The sequence below is a fragment of the Setaria viridis genome, chromosome 7 (genome assembly GCF_005286985.2).
Source record: "Setaria viridis chromosome 7, Setaria_viridis_v4.0, whole genome shotgun sequence".
In the NCBI taxonomy this organism is placed as follows: domain Eukaryota; kingdom Viridiplantae; phylum Streptophyta; class Magnoliopsida; order Poales; family Poaceae; genus Setaria; species Setaria viridis.
In genome coordinates, this window is record NC_048269.2 from 12024410 (window position 1) to 12039354 (window position 14945).

Here is a 14945-nt window from a genome sequence, read left to right on the forward strand (position 1 = left end):
TACCTAGGGAACGACAGGTCAGAACCTTAATCCTATGGAGTTGGAAAAATTAACTCGGAGTGCATGAATTCTATGACAAGTTACGATTTAAATAATTAACTCGCAATCGCTAGCTGAATCTTATGATGAATAAAAGATGATGGACGAAACTTCCACCTCTTCCAATATAAAGCCTACAGGAAATACACGGAGATCTATCTATCTATCTATCTATACCTACCTATACTAATCACAGACTCTCTATAAATTCCCACGTTAACCGAAGAAAAAGAAAAATTTCTAGCCACCCATCTATTCTTGAGAGAAACTTCAACGGCTGAGATTAAAAAAAAAGGTTTGCTTGAAATTACCTACGATGCCATTGGTTAGTACTTGCCAAAATTAGTCAACAAGCTAGATGTGCCACATACAATATGTATCCAAGGAGAGTCCAACGCGTTTACGTTGGATTTAGTATGTTGTCTCAGAAATTTCTATATCAGCTACAGAGAGAAAATCCAGCCATATATCTACCGTGACTCCAAATTGTGCTGGTTCAGATGGGGATATAAACATGTTTTTATAGAAGTATATTAGAAGAGTCCTCGCATGGACCGTGTCATGTTACATAGAGATGAACTCCTTAAGGGTAACTGTGAGATTAAAGAGGTTTCATAGAGATGTTAGCTATATGCATGCCGACACTACATACATTGGAAAACTTTTATAGATACATTTGTACCACATGGCTACTGGTGTAGGTATGTGGAAATAGTCTGATAGACAAATATGCAGTCACTATGGGAAACTTCAAATTGGCCGAGTGTTTTTTCTTTAGCGAGTGTTTTTTTCGGACACTCGGCAAACAAGCTCTTTGACGAGTGCCGAGCTAAAAACACTCGGCAAAGAAAAAACACTCGGCAAATAAGGAACTTTGCCGAGTGTAAAAAAACACTCGGCAAACAAGGGACTTTGCCGAGTGTAAAAAAAACACTAGGCAAAAGTGGTTACCGAGTGTTTTTTTTGACACTCGGCAAAACAATTAGTTTTTATAGCCATGTTTTTTTATAGCCGTAGGTACATGTCGTAGTAATATAGTCGTGTTTTTATAGCCAATAGGCACAGGTCCATCTGAGGAGGAGGAAGAAAAGGATCGGAGAATGGAAAAGGGAAACAGAGAAGAGGAACCCACATTGAGGCCCTAGATTCGCCCTTGATTAGTCGCTCGAGTAATCGATTCCATGAGACAGTGCCGACAAGACTTGGGTACCCATGCCGGTATGGAGGCCTCTCACTAGAGATGAAGACACCATTGTGGGAAGTTGACCGCCCACCAATGAAAAGATTGCCCATGGCCATCCATCCTATGTAGAGTAAGAGTGGTCACACCCAGCCACAAGGAGTCCAATTCAGGCTCTACGTATCCTTTTAACCATGCAACCACGACATGTCCCTACCGCGCAAGACTCATGCAGTTTGCCATGCGCACCTACCGCGCTCACCGTAGCATTCCGCGCGGTTGCGGCCGTAGGTACGTGCCTCAAGCTGAAAGCCTGAAAGTGACTGACGCCTCAAAATAGACTTTGCTTCATCGTGATGAGGCCGTAGCCATGCATCAACGGCCGCATCTCGGTCACTATGGAAAAGATTCGGTTGCCAAGGCATGTATAAATTGAGCTCCAGGCTGAAGAAGCTCGGGGACTGCATGCGTCATGGTTGTTCGTGCTTGTCATGGAACTCATTTTGGGTCTATTACATATATAGTCACTCCAAGCTTATCAAAGAAGAAATTCTTGTGTATGTGCAGAAGTGCTTGCGCTGATCGAATCCTAGAAAAGTAACTTGCTGATCGAATACAGGTGTACAATATAAGCCATCATAACTTCCTCAAAAGTAACTTGCTGATCGAATCCTAGAAAACGACAACTATATATCAATCCATTTAGCTAGACTGCCATACAGCTTTTAAAGAGCTTTATTGCTGCCATTGCGTGCCATACCGCTTTTAAAGAGCTTTATTGCTGCTATCGCGTGCCTTGGTAGGAAGCCACTTAAATGGTACTGAATTCATTGCACATGCAAGAGAAAAGGATAGACAGTTAAATTTGCGGTGCAATAATTTCCATCTGGCCCTCAGTCCGTGCGGCGCTACGCGGCCCTTAGGCTAATCCCAGTGGAAGTTTCATAGAGGTTTCATGCACATTAAATACGATGACACATCAGCATATGTGATGACATAGCATGGTAGTTATGAAGTGAGAGAGGGAAGGAGTTTTATCAGGATGAAACTGTGTATACATTGTTTCCAAGACTATGAAACCTATTGAAACTTGAATTGGGGGCTATAGAATTTCATTTCATCTAACCATATCCAATCACATGCCTCACAATTAAATGTCATGGGTATCCTATGAAATCGTGAAATGAAACTATGCACTGGGACTCCCTATTTCATTCATGAGAATACACCTCATGGGATGATGTGGCATCCTTGGAAACAGTGCAATGAAACCTGCACTGGGACTAGCCTTAGGCTAATCCCAGTGGGAGTTTCATAGAGATTTCATGCACATTAAATACGGTGACACATCAGCATATGTGATGACATGGCATGGTAGTTATGAAGTGAGATAGGGAAGGAGTTTCATCAGGATGAAACTGTGTATACACTATTTCCAAGACTATGAAACCTATTAAAACTTGCATTGGGGGCTATAGAGTTTCATTTCAGCTAACCATATCCAATCACATGCCTCACAATTAAATGTCATAGGCATCCTATGAAATTGTGAAATGAAACTGTGCACTGGGACTCCCTGTTTCATTCATGAGAATACACCTCATGGGATGATATGGCATCCTTGAAAATAGTACAATGAAATCTTGCACTGGGACTAGCCTTAATTTTGTTTTCTACAGCGACCATTTAACCTCTCTACGTTCACTCATTTCATATAATAGCAAATGAGTAAATGCACAAATGGTCATTATACTTGTTAGCATGTTTATGTTAAAAACAACACTAGGCTGTGTTACTTTCACACCAAAACAAATAATAACGAAAGTGTAACATTCAAGATGTCCATGGTAAGGAAATTATGTTTAATTGATTAGAAGCATATAAATGGTACTGGTGATAAGCACTATAACTGAAATAAGAAGAACATTGGATCGTCTATAAAAAAATCATATTACTCATTTATTATTATGTTCAAATTTTCTTAAGATTTCCTTTGTGGTAGACTCAAAATAATGTCTTTATTTTTGTATTGTCTTATACCGAGAGATATATCTCTCTCAAAATAATGTCCATGAGGAACAATAATTTATTTTCTTTAATATATAGATATGTGTGTTTTGTTTATTATTTTGCAAACCGGATCGAAATTGAAATAAAATTAATTATTTGCAAGGCTCGATTGGTTAAATATATGTTTGCCTTAAGTGGGCTTAGCCCACATATAATTGGGCCAAAAAGTCAATTTCATTCCTAACTCGGGACTAAAAGGGCTGCAAATAATTTGCACAAATTTTTTGGGCCTGAGCCAACAACAAATAGGCCTACCGAATCAAGTTTGAACTATCTGAATAACATTGGCCTGTGGGAACAAATTTGGGCTCGACCCAATAACAAATAGACTTACCGGAATCAATTTTGGGCTATATGAATCATATTGGCATGTGGGAACAATTTTTGGCTTGGCCCAACAACAAATGGGCCAAATTCATTTTATGATGAAATAATTTGTCACAATTGTCATGCCACGTCAAATTTTGTCCATCATGGTAAAACAGTAGGAACCAATTTATGATGTTTCTGTGTGACGATTCATAGGCATCATAGGCCTGGTTTGGTTCACTTGCTTAAATTTAAGCACCCGTCACATCGAATGTTTAGATACTAATTAGGAGTATTAAACGTAGACTATTTACAAAACCGATTACATAAGTGGAGGCTAAACGGCGAGATGAATCTATTAAGCCTAATTAGTCCATGATTTGACAATATGTTGCTACAGTAAACATTTGCTAATGATGGATTAATTAGGCTTAATAGATTCGTCTCGCTGTTTAGCCTCCACTTATGTAATGAGTTTTGTAAATAGTCTACGTTTAATACTCCTAATTAGTATCTAAACATTGATGTGGCACTTGCTTAAAAATAAGCAAAGGAACCAAACGGGCCCATAATCTTAGTGACTAAGGGATGTTACTAGTCACGGTTTATGATACTCGACTAATGACGAAGGGATTTCGTCACTCCCGCATCATAAATCCCTATTTATGATGCAAAAAAACATATTTATGACACGTTTTGATTTATCATAGATTGGAAGATTTCTTGTAGTGCTCGTTGTGCATCATGGTCTTGCTCGTGACCAAGCTTTGCACTGCGTCCCCCCACACATACGAGCCACAGGCTCTCGCTCGACGGACGGGTGGAGGTCTCGCCATCTAAGACCTCATGGCGCGCACGCCCCCCTCTCTATCCCGCTCTTTCACGGCTGCCCTTTGCACTCGAGGCAGCGTGATGTGGATGCTGGCGCAGCCCAATGAGGCTGCCTAGGTGGGGTGCTGCCGACGAGGCTCAACTTGATGCTTTTATTGGTGGCAGCACGGTGTGGTGCGGCAGGAAGGGTGCAACGGGTTGCTGCAGGCGAGGCGAGGTGAGGCTCGATGCTTCTATCGGTAGCAGTGCGGCCAGATGATCCGACGTGGTGCAAGAGGAAGGGTGTGGTGGGTTGCTGGCTTGTTGCCGGCGAGGCAAGGCTCGATGCTTCCGCTCGATGGCAGCGCATGTTTGATTTCACAGTTGATCCGAAGCCGTTGGCCACCCGCTCGTACAACAGGCGTGAGGTCGTCCGCAGCGCGTCGGAGCATGAGCCGCTACCGTCGTCGAGACGACGGCTTTCCTCTCTTCTTTCTCTCTAGTCCACATCAAGAAAACAAAGCCTACGTGGCATCATATAGACGGATCATTAATTGCCTTTATACGTGCCCTAGCAAGAACTATGCAAAATGAAACCAGTTAATTTTTGACGACATGCAGCGCTCGGAGCACATCCAGCCCGGCTGCCCTAACTATCATCAATGCTCCAGGACACCAATCAACATAACAAAAGAAATCTCCAGGGATTGAAAGGCAGAACTCCTGCCACTTACATTACAAAAACATTAATATGCAGCTCAGAGCACATATGTTAGCATATCTCTTTGGCCTATGTTGTCTGCTCAGGGTTTAGGACCTAATGCATCAAATCAAGAAAGAACAAAGCAAGCATTCGGGATCAGACTGCGATCAAATAGCTTTGCGTTGTATAACTTGACAAAGTTGATGGTCGGGCGTCCAACGTCGTTGCAGTCGCTCCAGTCGCCTCCAACCAAGCCCCAATATTCGCAAGACTCACATTGGAGGGTGGCAACTGTGGCCTTGGAATGTAGCGAACATGATCCCATTAGATCATAGTTTGTGATTTTGGTGATTGAATGACAACATAGCTATTGGGACTGATGGTTTGTTAAGCATGTACCTTGTAGGTTTTCTAGGTTCCAAGAATGCAAACCAAATCATGGCAAGGTTCAAATGATGGTATTTGAGTATCCAAGTCATGGTATTCGAGTATGCAAGCTATGGTATTTAAGTGACCAAGACATGGTATCTAGTATTATTCTATAGTATTGAAGCATCCAAATGATAGAGAAAATCCAAGAATAATTCTAGAGCATCTAAATGATGGTATCTTCAGTGTGGAAGTCGTAGTATTCAATACAGAAAAATCAGTACTGTTGGAGAAATTGGCACGCTGCAAAGAAATTAAGTCAAAGTCATACCACCGGATATTCCGATGCCAACTTTTCTAGTAGCATCGGAGCAATTGCTAGAAGTGAAGGGAGAAACCCTAAACCATCGAATGTTCCGATGCTAGGTCAAGGAAGGCGTCGGACGAAGCATATTTTCTTCATAGAGTTCCAGACAGGTTTTTAGCCATAAACCCTTCAACACTGGATGATCCGATGGCACCATCAAAGAAAGCGTCAGAGCAATGATGTCAGGGGAATCCAACAGCTATGTGACGTAAACAGTGGCACTGGACGATCCGATGGGGGCATCGGATAAAGCGTTGGATGAATTTTGATGTGTTAGAGAGAAAATTGGGTACGGGGAGGCCAACAGCTAGTTGCACCAGATGTTTCGATGCAGGCCAAAAATAGACCATTGGATTTTTAGCCTGTATCGGAACATCCGATGGTACACTTTTTCACTAGCTGTTGGAGCAACGGCTCTTTGAGCCTTTGGAGCTATTTATACCTTCACCACTCGCCCATTTGGAATTGTTGGAGTGTCCAGGGATGCATTGAAGACCAAGACTTATCAAGAACACATCCATACCACCAAAAGTGCTTAAGTGATCCATCAAAGGCTTAGCACAACATTATGAGAGTGATTAGTGCTAGTATAAGACTAGAGAGGAGTGAGTGTAAGGTGTGTCTACCTTGTCATAAGGTTCTAGAGTGAACCACATTGTGCAAGAGGTGTCCTGGTGCCTTGGGGCCTTGATGGCTCGCTGGCAAATCTTCAACCCCCCGATTTGGTGTGGAGTGGCATCGAAGACCCTGTGAGGGGGACGTGGAAACCCTCTTCCTTCATGGAGAAGCTCCTTTGTGATGACGGCATCAAGGTGACCGAGGGACTTGGCGTGAGTCTTAGTGGCAAGTTAAGGAGCGTCTTGGGAGAGATTTTGTGACCGGGAAGCAATACTCTTGCATGAGTGCTTCAACAACGTGGACTAGTGGTGGCTTAAATATTTAGAATGCAAAAGTTATATAGATCACACCTGTCCCATAAATTCACCAAATATTAGCTAAAAAATGCTGATGTCAAAAGTAATTTATCATGTTTGACGCTCATCATTTTCCAATCCTTGTAGCTTGATATATATATTTTTTTTGCAAAAGCTGGAAACAATATGTCGCAAAGAACATCACTTGTTTTCATATGACCCTAAGCCATGTGCGCCCTTAATAGGCATCTGAATAAACTGTTTTTTCAGCTCACATGACTAGAGACCAAAAACAAACAAACAATTTCTACAGCTAGGATCTCATACACATATCTTGTATATCCAAATTAGGGTTTAGGGTTAGGACAGAATCAAACCATCAATCAGAGAATCCCTTCCTAACCTGATAATATCTTTTGAAGTGGTAGAATCAAACATTATCCTTGCCTCATCAAAATTCAGTAAAGCCTCAACATCTGAAATTTATCTTAAGTGGTGCTCATCAGTTTTGAACCAGTGCTACATTGCAAGCTTCTGAGACTTGTTGTCATTCAAGAATCCCTTCCTAACCTGATAACGCTCAAAATTGTTAGAATTTCTAATCCAATCCACCAAACCATTATCTGACAAATATCTAGAAATAAAAACAGCAAACAGTAAAATTTGTACCTTGGCAACTCAAGATATTGCTCCTAACCACTTGGACATGGCAATCTCATGCTTCTCCAAGTTGAATGGCACTGGGTTGCACTTGAGCAATAGGAAGTCCAGAAAATTCTACCTGATACAAAATTTCACCAAACAAACTAAGTGGCATAAAAAAAACAGAATTTGATTTGCATATCCGATCTTCCCAAGATAAGCCATAAAAACCTCAGTTGAATAATGGTAGCATGATGTAATTGGCCGATTATTGTAACTCTTTGAACTCCGCTTCTAAGCAGCAGGCATTCCATTTGCAGTTGCTGCATCATCCTTCTGCTGGCCCTTTATCCTAAAAAGGTGTATTATTTTCCTAACAAAAAGAACTAATCAGTTATAAGTCCACAGATGACAGATGGGTTAACAAGCATGGCTTGGCTTCATTTGTGGCAAACTTGTGCTTAGCAAACTTTACGTTCAGACAGATATGCTTAGCAAGAATCAGGCATAGAATAAAAAATTATTGAACAATATATCACAGCAATCAAGTATTGCCCATGGAAAATAACAATTTAGCAAGCATGAGTTTGATTAAGCATGTGAAACAGGCAACAACTATTAAGCAGACATAAACATGCAGGGGCCTTCAGATTATGTTGCATCTTCCTTGGTTCAGCCAATCAGCCGTCATCAGTTTCTATTTAAACGGACTTATCACATATATTGACTGGGTAAACTGTTGTGTACTTAAGTCAGGTTGAGCAATTGATTTAAGCTTCTCAAATGTCATGCTATATTGCCTGGGTAAAAAAAAAGCCAACTGGTCACTATATATTTGCACCCAAAAATTGCACACTGACAAGGGAAAAAATAGTCACAACACATCGATATGCGAGGAACAGAAATCCAATATTCTAACTTTTATTGACAGTAACAGTATAGTACCTGATTTCTAGCGAAGGCAAGCATAATGGTAAATTCTGTACAAGCTTGCTCGAGTATTGTTTTGATGACCTACAATATTCGCCATGTGAAAAATCAGTCCAAATGTCATTCTGGTTCAGCATCAGTCAGACAAGTGCTTAGATGAACAACAAATAGATATGATTAAGCAGAACTATTCGCAAAGAAAAAAAAGATTAAGCAGAACTCACCTACCATATCGTCTAGAGGCAAATCGTCAGCTTCACCCCATTCCAGAAGGAATGCCCTCACAACTCAAAGAACAAAGCGTTGAAAAAGAGAATGCTGAGCTTCTTCAACTCTGGATTCCTCAGGGCAGACCTCAGAGAGAAGATGCACGAATTCCAGCATTTGTTGATCTGAGCCTCCACCTCTGGTTAAATGTGAAACAGGTCTTTTGCTTGTGGATGCAATTTTCACGATGCCACCACACCACCATATACCAATGCCATCTGAGAGTTTCCACTCGTAGTATCCCTTGAGGCAGAGTATGCAGTCGACAACTTTCATAGATGAACCTCCCTGTCAGCATTGTAGATGAACCTTCCTCTCAGCCTTACAATTGAGCAAATCAAACTGCCCACAATAATCCAAGAACTTTATTTATGACGTATATATAGCAATAATGGGATGAATGCAAATCAACTATGTACCTTCTCTACATCAGAAGTTTCGAATGTCAACAGATTCATGGCGCTAACTGCAACAAGGAAGTTCCTCATGTCCTCGAATGTCTGAGCCGTGATGACTCGATTCTCCATAACCTACCCAACATAAGGGGAAAGAACACGAAGCATTGACATGCTGCAGCAGTATTCCAATTTCCATGTAACGAAAAAAGTGACATTTTGTCCCAAAATTTGATGCGCATCTGACACTCACCTTGGGAACGGCGCTGGGATTGACGCGGTTGAGCACTTTGCAGAGGACGAGACCGTTGCGCAGTGCCGCGCCGAACTCCTCCTCCAATGGCCCCTCCGGCAGGGACGACTCCCAAGCCGCGGGCTCCATCTACCGCAGCCATTGCGCCGCCTCCACGCAGCTGCGGTGGCTGCAGCACAGGCAACAGTAACATATCAGAGAGTTGGGGGAAGATGGGAAGCGGAGGAGTCGAGGAGCGCGCCGCTGCCCAACCCCGTCATGTTCGTTATGGCGACGGCGCCCGCTTGGAGACGCGCAGCCATCCGTAGTCCTCCCGTGCTGCGGCCACGACGCGGCAGCGGCGTAGACGGCCGATGGGTCATCTCCCTCACGGAAGGCGGCCAGTGGATCTCGAGGAGCAGACCGAGGTAATCGTCCTCCGCGGACGCCGCCCGGAGGAGATGGAGGAGGGAGCGGAGGATGGCGGCTTCTGCGCAGATGAGGGGCGGAGGAAGATCGCAGAGCTGTGAATCGTCGGGCCTCGGACGTATGGCCTAAAACCGCTGAGGGGAGGACGGCGGGGCGGGAGGCGAGACGCGGAGGGCGAAGGAAGGATCGTAGGGCCGTCAGACGTCCGGCGTCGGACGTACGGATGAAATCAGCTGGAGGGAGGGAGGACCACGGGGCGGGAGTTACTCGACGTACCGTAAAAAAGTCTCCATGAACCATAGTATTCTTAGCTGTATAGAGATAAGGTTACGATATGTACAATGCAAAGTGGGAAGAACGTTTAAACAGTGATAATGTAACTAAGGCACCACAAGCTCTTGATAGACATGAACCATGTTGTTATACGCACCTGGTGTACATGGAGCGAAACCTGAGCATCCTTCCTACTAATACTCGCCCCATATAACATGACAAAGAAATGCTCGTGTTTGCATCGGCCTCACCATAGTATCCAGAAATGATTGTGCACGCCCTTAAAAGGCTAAGTGTTTTTTACTGAATGCATGCATTTATTTTGAATCCGATTTCCCAGTGTGGAGACTAAGCTCGTCACATACAAAATGAGAGGAAGCTTTATTTCACGTTGCAAATCTATATAACTATAAATCTCTCTTCTCATGAGGCTACACCACGTTTTAGGAACGTCCGATCATAAGTTCTAACTCTTATGCGATCCATGGGATTCGAACCCATGATCTCAACCCTCGCGCAAGTCTTCCTTACCATCCCACCTACACAGAACATGTGGTACAAGTGGATATGATTTTCTTTTGAAGTAAGCCGTGGAGGGCCTTTAGTACTGGGTACCGGGTCATAGCACCACCCGGTACTAAAGGGGTACTAAAGTGTTACGACCTAGTACTAAAAAGCCTCCGTGGAGCCCTAAATTTGAACCCGGTACTAATGCTAACATTAGTACTATACGGGTCAAAATGTGACCGGTACTAAGGGAGTGGACGAAAGGTCATTTTTGTAGTATAGATGCTCATTAGCGTCATGTCACCTGACCTGAGGAGAGGGCAGTTTTTGAGTATTGTGGAGCTTGGCCTGCTGACTCGGGTGTTCTCGTTCCGAAAACCGCACTTAGCAAGTGTGGTACACAATACTACCATTCAACACGTATCGAGCCTTCACACCAAACCTGTGATTTACATAGTGGCCAGCTAAGTTTATGCCACTCGGGATTCATAAGTATGAATGGGGAAGACAACAGGTTCAAAGGATTGGATCCAAATTTACACAGCCCAGATACTTCTAGCTGGTGGAGAGATGAGCTGATCATGTCAAACCATCTTCCTACAGTATTCTCGAAGGTACAGCAAGTACTGGCACAAGCACAAGAGAGATAACGCATGAACATCATTCATTGTCATTGATTCGAGAACGAACCAGGCGATTGGTGATTATCATGTAGAATTTGGTAATCTTGCAAGCACAGTTCAGTAATTTAGTAATACTACATTTTTAATTACTTTTGTACGTTTACAATCAGATCACGCATATAGGCTAACACCTTACAATATCCATTGGTACTTGCATCCTGAAGATCTTAACTGACCAAAAGGGCCCACTTTACCCTCTTTTTGCAAGAAGTCGGCGACGAAATTCTCCTAGAGCCCAGATGGGAAATAAGTTCCGGTAGTTGGTGTAATTGAAGAAAAGTGATGAGTTGAAGTTGCCAACGATTTCCTAAAATTTAAATGCATATTCATCAATTGTTCAGACTTTAGACATAGCAACCACAAGAGAAACTAAAAAAAAATAGAACAGTATGATGTGTATACGTATGTCAATCCTAATGGCACAAATAGTGCTGATTTAATTTATTTGCAACTGTACGGATGTACTACGTACACTAATATAGCTACGACAAATTTTCTTCTGAGTTGGAGTTTAGTACTTTTCATCTAAACATGCTAAAGCTTATCAGATTCAAATGTGATAATACTATTCCGATCCCTCCATTCTGCATGCAAGGTTCCTTTTTTTGACATCTTGTTTAAAAATAATAAGGCTTGTCTCTTTTTCCCATATTAATTGTCCATTTCTCTGCATATTTTGGCTTGTCTCTTTCTTATTTCCAAGGCATTAGTGCCAGTTATATCATTGCCATTATTTTCCTTATCATTATCATGTTTTTTACACGCCTTAATCCATTTGCCCAACAAAATATAACTTACAGAATACACCCTCTAAAACTGAATATAAGTTCATTTATTAGCTTTGTCCTCAGTTAAACTTGTTTATATTTGACCATCCCCAACTAATATGTTATATAGATTCATAATGTTACTAGATTCATCATGGAACATAACCCTTTCTGTTTAAAATGGTACATTCTTTATTGGTGCGTGTGCAATATCGGAGACTCTCAATGTCCTAGTGGACTTTAAGTTTGGGATTGGTATATGTTCAATTCTATTCATTTATCCCTGATAGTTCACAGGATTTCTAGTGATTATGAAATTGCATAATACTTAATTGTGCTGAAAAAAAGAAAGTGAATAAATCCTTCAACATATATTTTAACTCTACGTTGGTTTATCAACGTCTAAATTCAACACTTACTTGTTGGGGAAATTCCCCACCCTCCATCTGCATGTTGATTAATTCTTTTGCAGCTCGGTATAATGGTGTTGGGTCATATTCGATCTGCTCAGAGGATCAAATATTAGGAACAGAAGCACATGCATACACAAACAAATAATTTTCAAATAATGAGTATATTTATATATAGCTCAAGGAAGTAAAAAAGGCAAACAGAGATGTAAATTAACCAAACCTGTCCAGCATAAAGTAAAGCTAACATTGCCATGGCAGTGTTCACTGCATGTGGACTGCCACTACAAACATACTCCTGTTCAATTTAGAGCAGAAAACATGATTAGTGCAAACTCTAAGTACTTGGTGTTTCATGAAACAAGATGAAGGAAAATCGTAAAATATAAAAACCACAAACATTAAGCATCATTGCATAAATCCTGACTTTGTAAAATATAAATGTGGATGGATCGAGGAAGAAAATGAGTCCTGACTTGACATCTCATTCATCATCTATCTCAGCTACGTTTAAAATCTGATGTATCAATGAAATAAAGTGTACTGATCTCATTCATTTTCCTGATACCAGAAACCATATGAAGAAAATATTATTAAATTTTCATGCAAAAAATAAATTTAGGTATTGATCACCTTAAAATCTTGCTAATGAGGAGAGTGTTGACTATGAATATTGCTATCAGACTAACATCAAATAGAGATCATGATGGTCTCATTTTAATTTAGTTCATCTGCCTTTTTGACAGACCAAGCTGTCTTACAGGAAAGTGTGAGCATAAGGGTTGTTATTAAAAATTAAACTAGAGAGAAAATGAATAAGGCCCACATCGCCTCTCCACCTAGCATCAATAGGGCGGCTTATCCAGCAGTCTATCGCTTTGCATGTGATCCGTGTGTCTGCTCAGAATGGGATGGTGATGACCTTGTGCTGCACGGCACGACACGGATGAACCCGTTTACATTTGCCGGTGAGCTGACCTGAGAAAGGGGTGGGGTATCCCATCCGACTGGCCGTCACGCAGCCGGTAGACCATGCCACCTCGCCGCGCCATCCACCCACCCACACCACCATGTTCTTCATAATCATGCTAGTGCCATGCCCCAGCCTTGCCACCCACCAACTAATGCCTTCACCGGTCTAGCCCTCCCTCACACAATTCTAGGTCTAGTGAGCTCTCAACCCTAATCCCAAACCCCAAACAATAGCGAACAACAGTGGAAGGAGGGGGAAGCCTAGAGGAGGAAGAAGTTGAGAAGAGGAAAAGCGATAAGGTGGGTCTTATCTATCGATGATGGAAAGGAGGCGTGGGCAGAGGATGCATTGCTATTAACTAGGTGGACAAGAGCATTTGCGGCTGAACGGCGCAGAAGCAAGCTAGACAGTTGCATTGAACAAGGAACGTCTCATATTTTCAGTTAGGCCTCTAGTACCCCCTGCTCCGTCGATGCCCTGCCCTTGCCCTGGAGATCCCTACGATGCTGCGAACAGGAAAAGAGAGCGATGGCGTGGTAGAAGGCCTACCAGAGCTGGACGAAATAGGGTCAAAGCCAATTAGGCAAAGGGTGTGTGGGCTATTCCACTATTAAGCTTTGCGGACATGTCATGAAGGCCAATGCCCCCAATTGAGCGCCGCCGCTCCCCGTCCACCAGGCTGCCCCCGCTAGACTCTACTCACGCAGCTTCGTGCACCGGCCAGTCCATGCCCGCCGCCACCTCCATCCAAGTGCACCCACCCACTACTGGGCCGCGCGCGTGGCCTCAGTGCCACTCTCCGTCCGTCGTATGCTGCCAACCCATGCTTGCACCACCCCGCATACATGCGCTGCTGCCCTTGCCATTGATGACGAAGAAGAGCTATTATTTTTTTTCCCAAAATGTTGATTTTATTTTGAAAAATATTGAATCTATTTTGTTGAGATGTTGAAATAGGAGGCAAAAATGTTGAATGTAATATTTTTTTTAAAAAATGTTGATTTATATTTTGGAAAACGTTGAATTCAACATTTCTCAATGTTAATCTTGTTTTTAAAAAATGTTGAACCTTATCTATTGAAATAGTAGTATAGATTTTTAATTTGAGCCTAATTTTTTAAAGCCAAGAATCTTATTAACCAGCTTCCACAATACATAGGAGCCCCGCGTTGCCTCACGGCTTAACCACAAAAACAAATGGCAAGTGCATCTACTGGAAAGTCTTGAGCAATAATGCCTGGTTAAGAAAAGGAAAATCTAGACCAACATGACTAAAAGAAATTCAACACACGTGGTGCTATTCTTCTAGATTTCTTGCCAAATTTCCTAGATAATCAAGGTTATTAATTTGCCTCTGATCCAAATACTTATTCGCATACCACGAATAAATAGTGCAATTTGTTACCTTTTGATTGGAAATTCGTCGGAACTCTAGCTCTCATGTTACCATTGTTAGAATTATTGGGCAGGCCCAATTGCTTAATTAATCAAATAAATCCCAAGACCCATTAGTGGTGGTAGTTAAAAAAGAATAAAACCAACTTGGAAGTTGAGAGAGTCCCTAACCAACTTCTATGGTGAAGCTGTGCTGCACCTGTTGAGAAGTTGATAGAGGGATAGCAGGATGCCACACGCGTGTGCGCTCACCGAGCCGCGGCGCGACGACGTTAACTGGT

The 14945-nt window shown here is 42.2% G+C and overlaps 2 protein-coding genes across 6 annotated transcripts in view; both read right to left on the reverse strand.

Annotated features, from left to right (window-relative positions):
* Positions 1-6950: 6950 nt before the first annotated feature.
* Positions 6951-10118, reverse strand: LOC117863168 (kinesin-like protein KIN-14F). Of its 3 annotated transcripts, none has more exons than XM_072294870.1 (8): positions 9501-10118; positions 9249-9417; positions 9020-9130; positions 8558-8942; positions 8349-8417; positions 7635-7776; positions 7431-7542; positions 6951-7331 (listed from the first exon to the last, which is right to left on the reverse strand). In XM_072294870.1, the coding sequence occupies exons 2-4, from the start codon at positions 9375-9377 to the stop codon at positions 8892-8894; spliced, it is 291 nt and encodes a 96-aa protein (XP_072150971.1). In that variant the 5' UTR covers positions 9378-9417; positions 9501-10118; the 3' UTR covers positions 6951-7331; positions 7431-7542; positions 7635-7776; positions 8349-8417; positions 8558-8891. The 3 variants fall into 3 exon arrangements, with proteins under 3 accessions (XP_072150971.1, XP_034602667.1, XP_034602666.1); XM_034746776.2 differs by having other exon boundaries at positions 8562-8888; positions 9501-10112; XM_034746775.2 differs by having other exon boundaries at positions 8558-8888; positions 9501-10112.
* Positions 10119-11083: 965 nt separating this feature from the next.
* The window catches only part of LOC117864379 (achilleol B synthase), a 28387-nt gene continuing 24525 nt past the window's right edge, over positions 11084-14945 (reverse strand). For 2 of the 3 annotated variants that reach the window (XM_034748458.2, XM_034748459.2), the window contains exons 16-18: positions 12520-12594; positions 12306-12389; positions 11084-11426 (exon numbers count right to left, since the gene is read on the reverse strand). In XM_034748458.2, the coding sequence (XP_034604349.1) occupies positions 11310-11426; positions 12306-12389; positions 12520-12594 (276 nt within the window). In that variant the 3' untranslated portion in view covers positions 11084-11309. The remainder of the gene's footprint in view (positions 11427-12305; positions 12390-12519; positions 12595-14945) is intronic. The other variant, XM_072294869.1, reaches the window with a different exon arrangement.

What these genes read in the sequence shown, in the direction of transcription:
- LOC117863168 (XM_034746776.2), bottom strand. Translation starts at nt 9,377, where the DNA reads ATGGAGCCCGCGGCTTGGGAGTCGTCCCTGCCGGAGGGGCCATTGGAG. An exon ending in ATCCCAGCGCCGTTCCCAAG is followed by an intron (nt 9,131 to 9,248) that starts GTGAGTGTCAGA and finishes TATGTTGGGTAG; the next exon opens with GTTATGGAGAATCGAGTCAT. An exon ending in AAACTTCTGATGTAGAGAAG is followed by an intron (nt 8,889 to 9,019) that starts GTACATAGTTGA and finishes CAATGCTGACAG; the next exon opens with GGAGGTTCATCTATGAAAGT.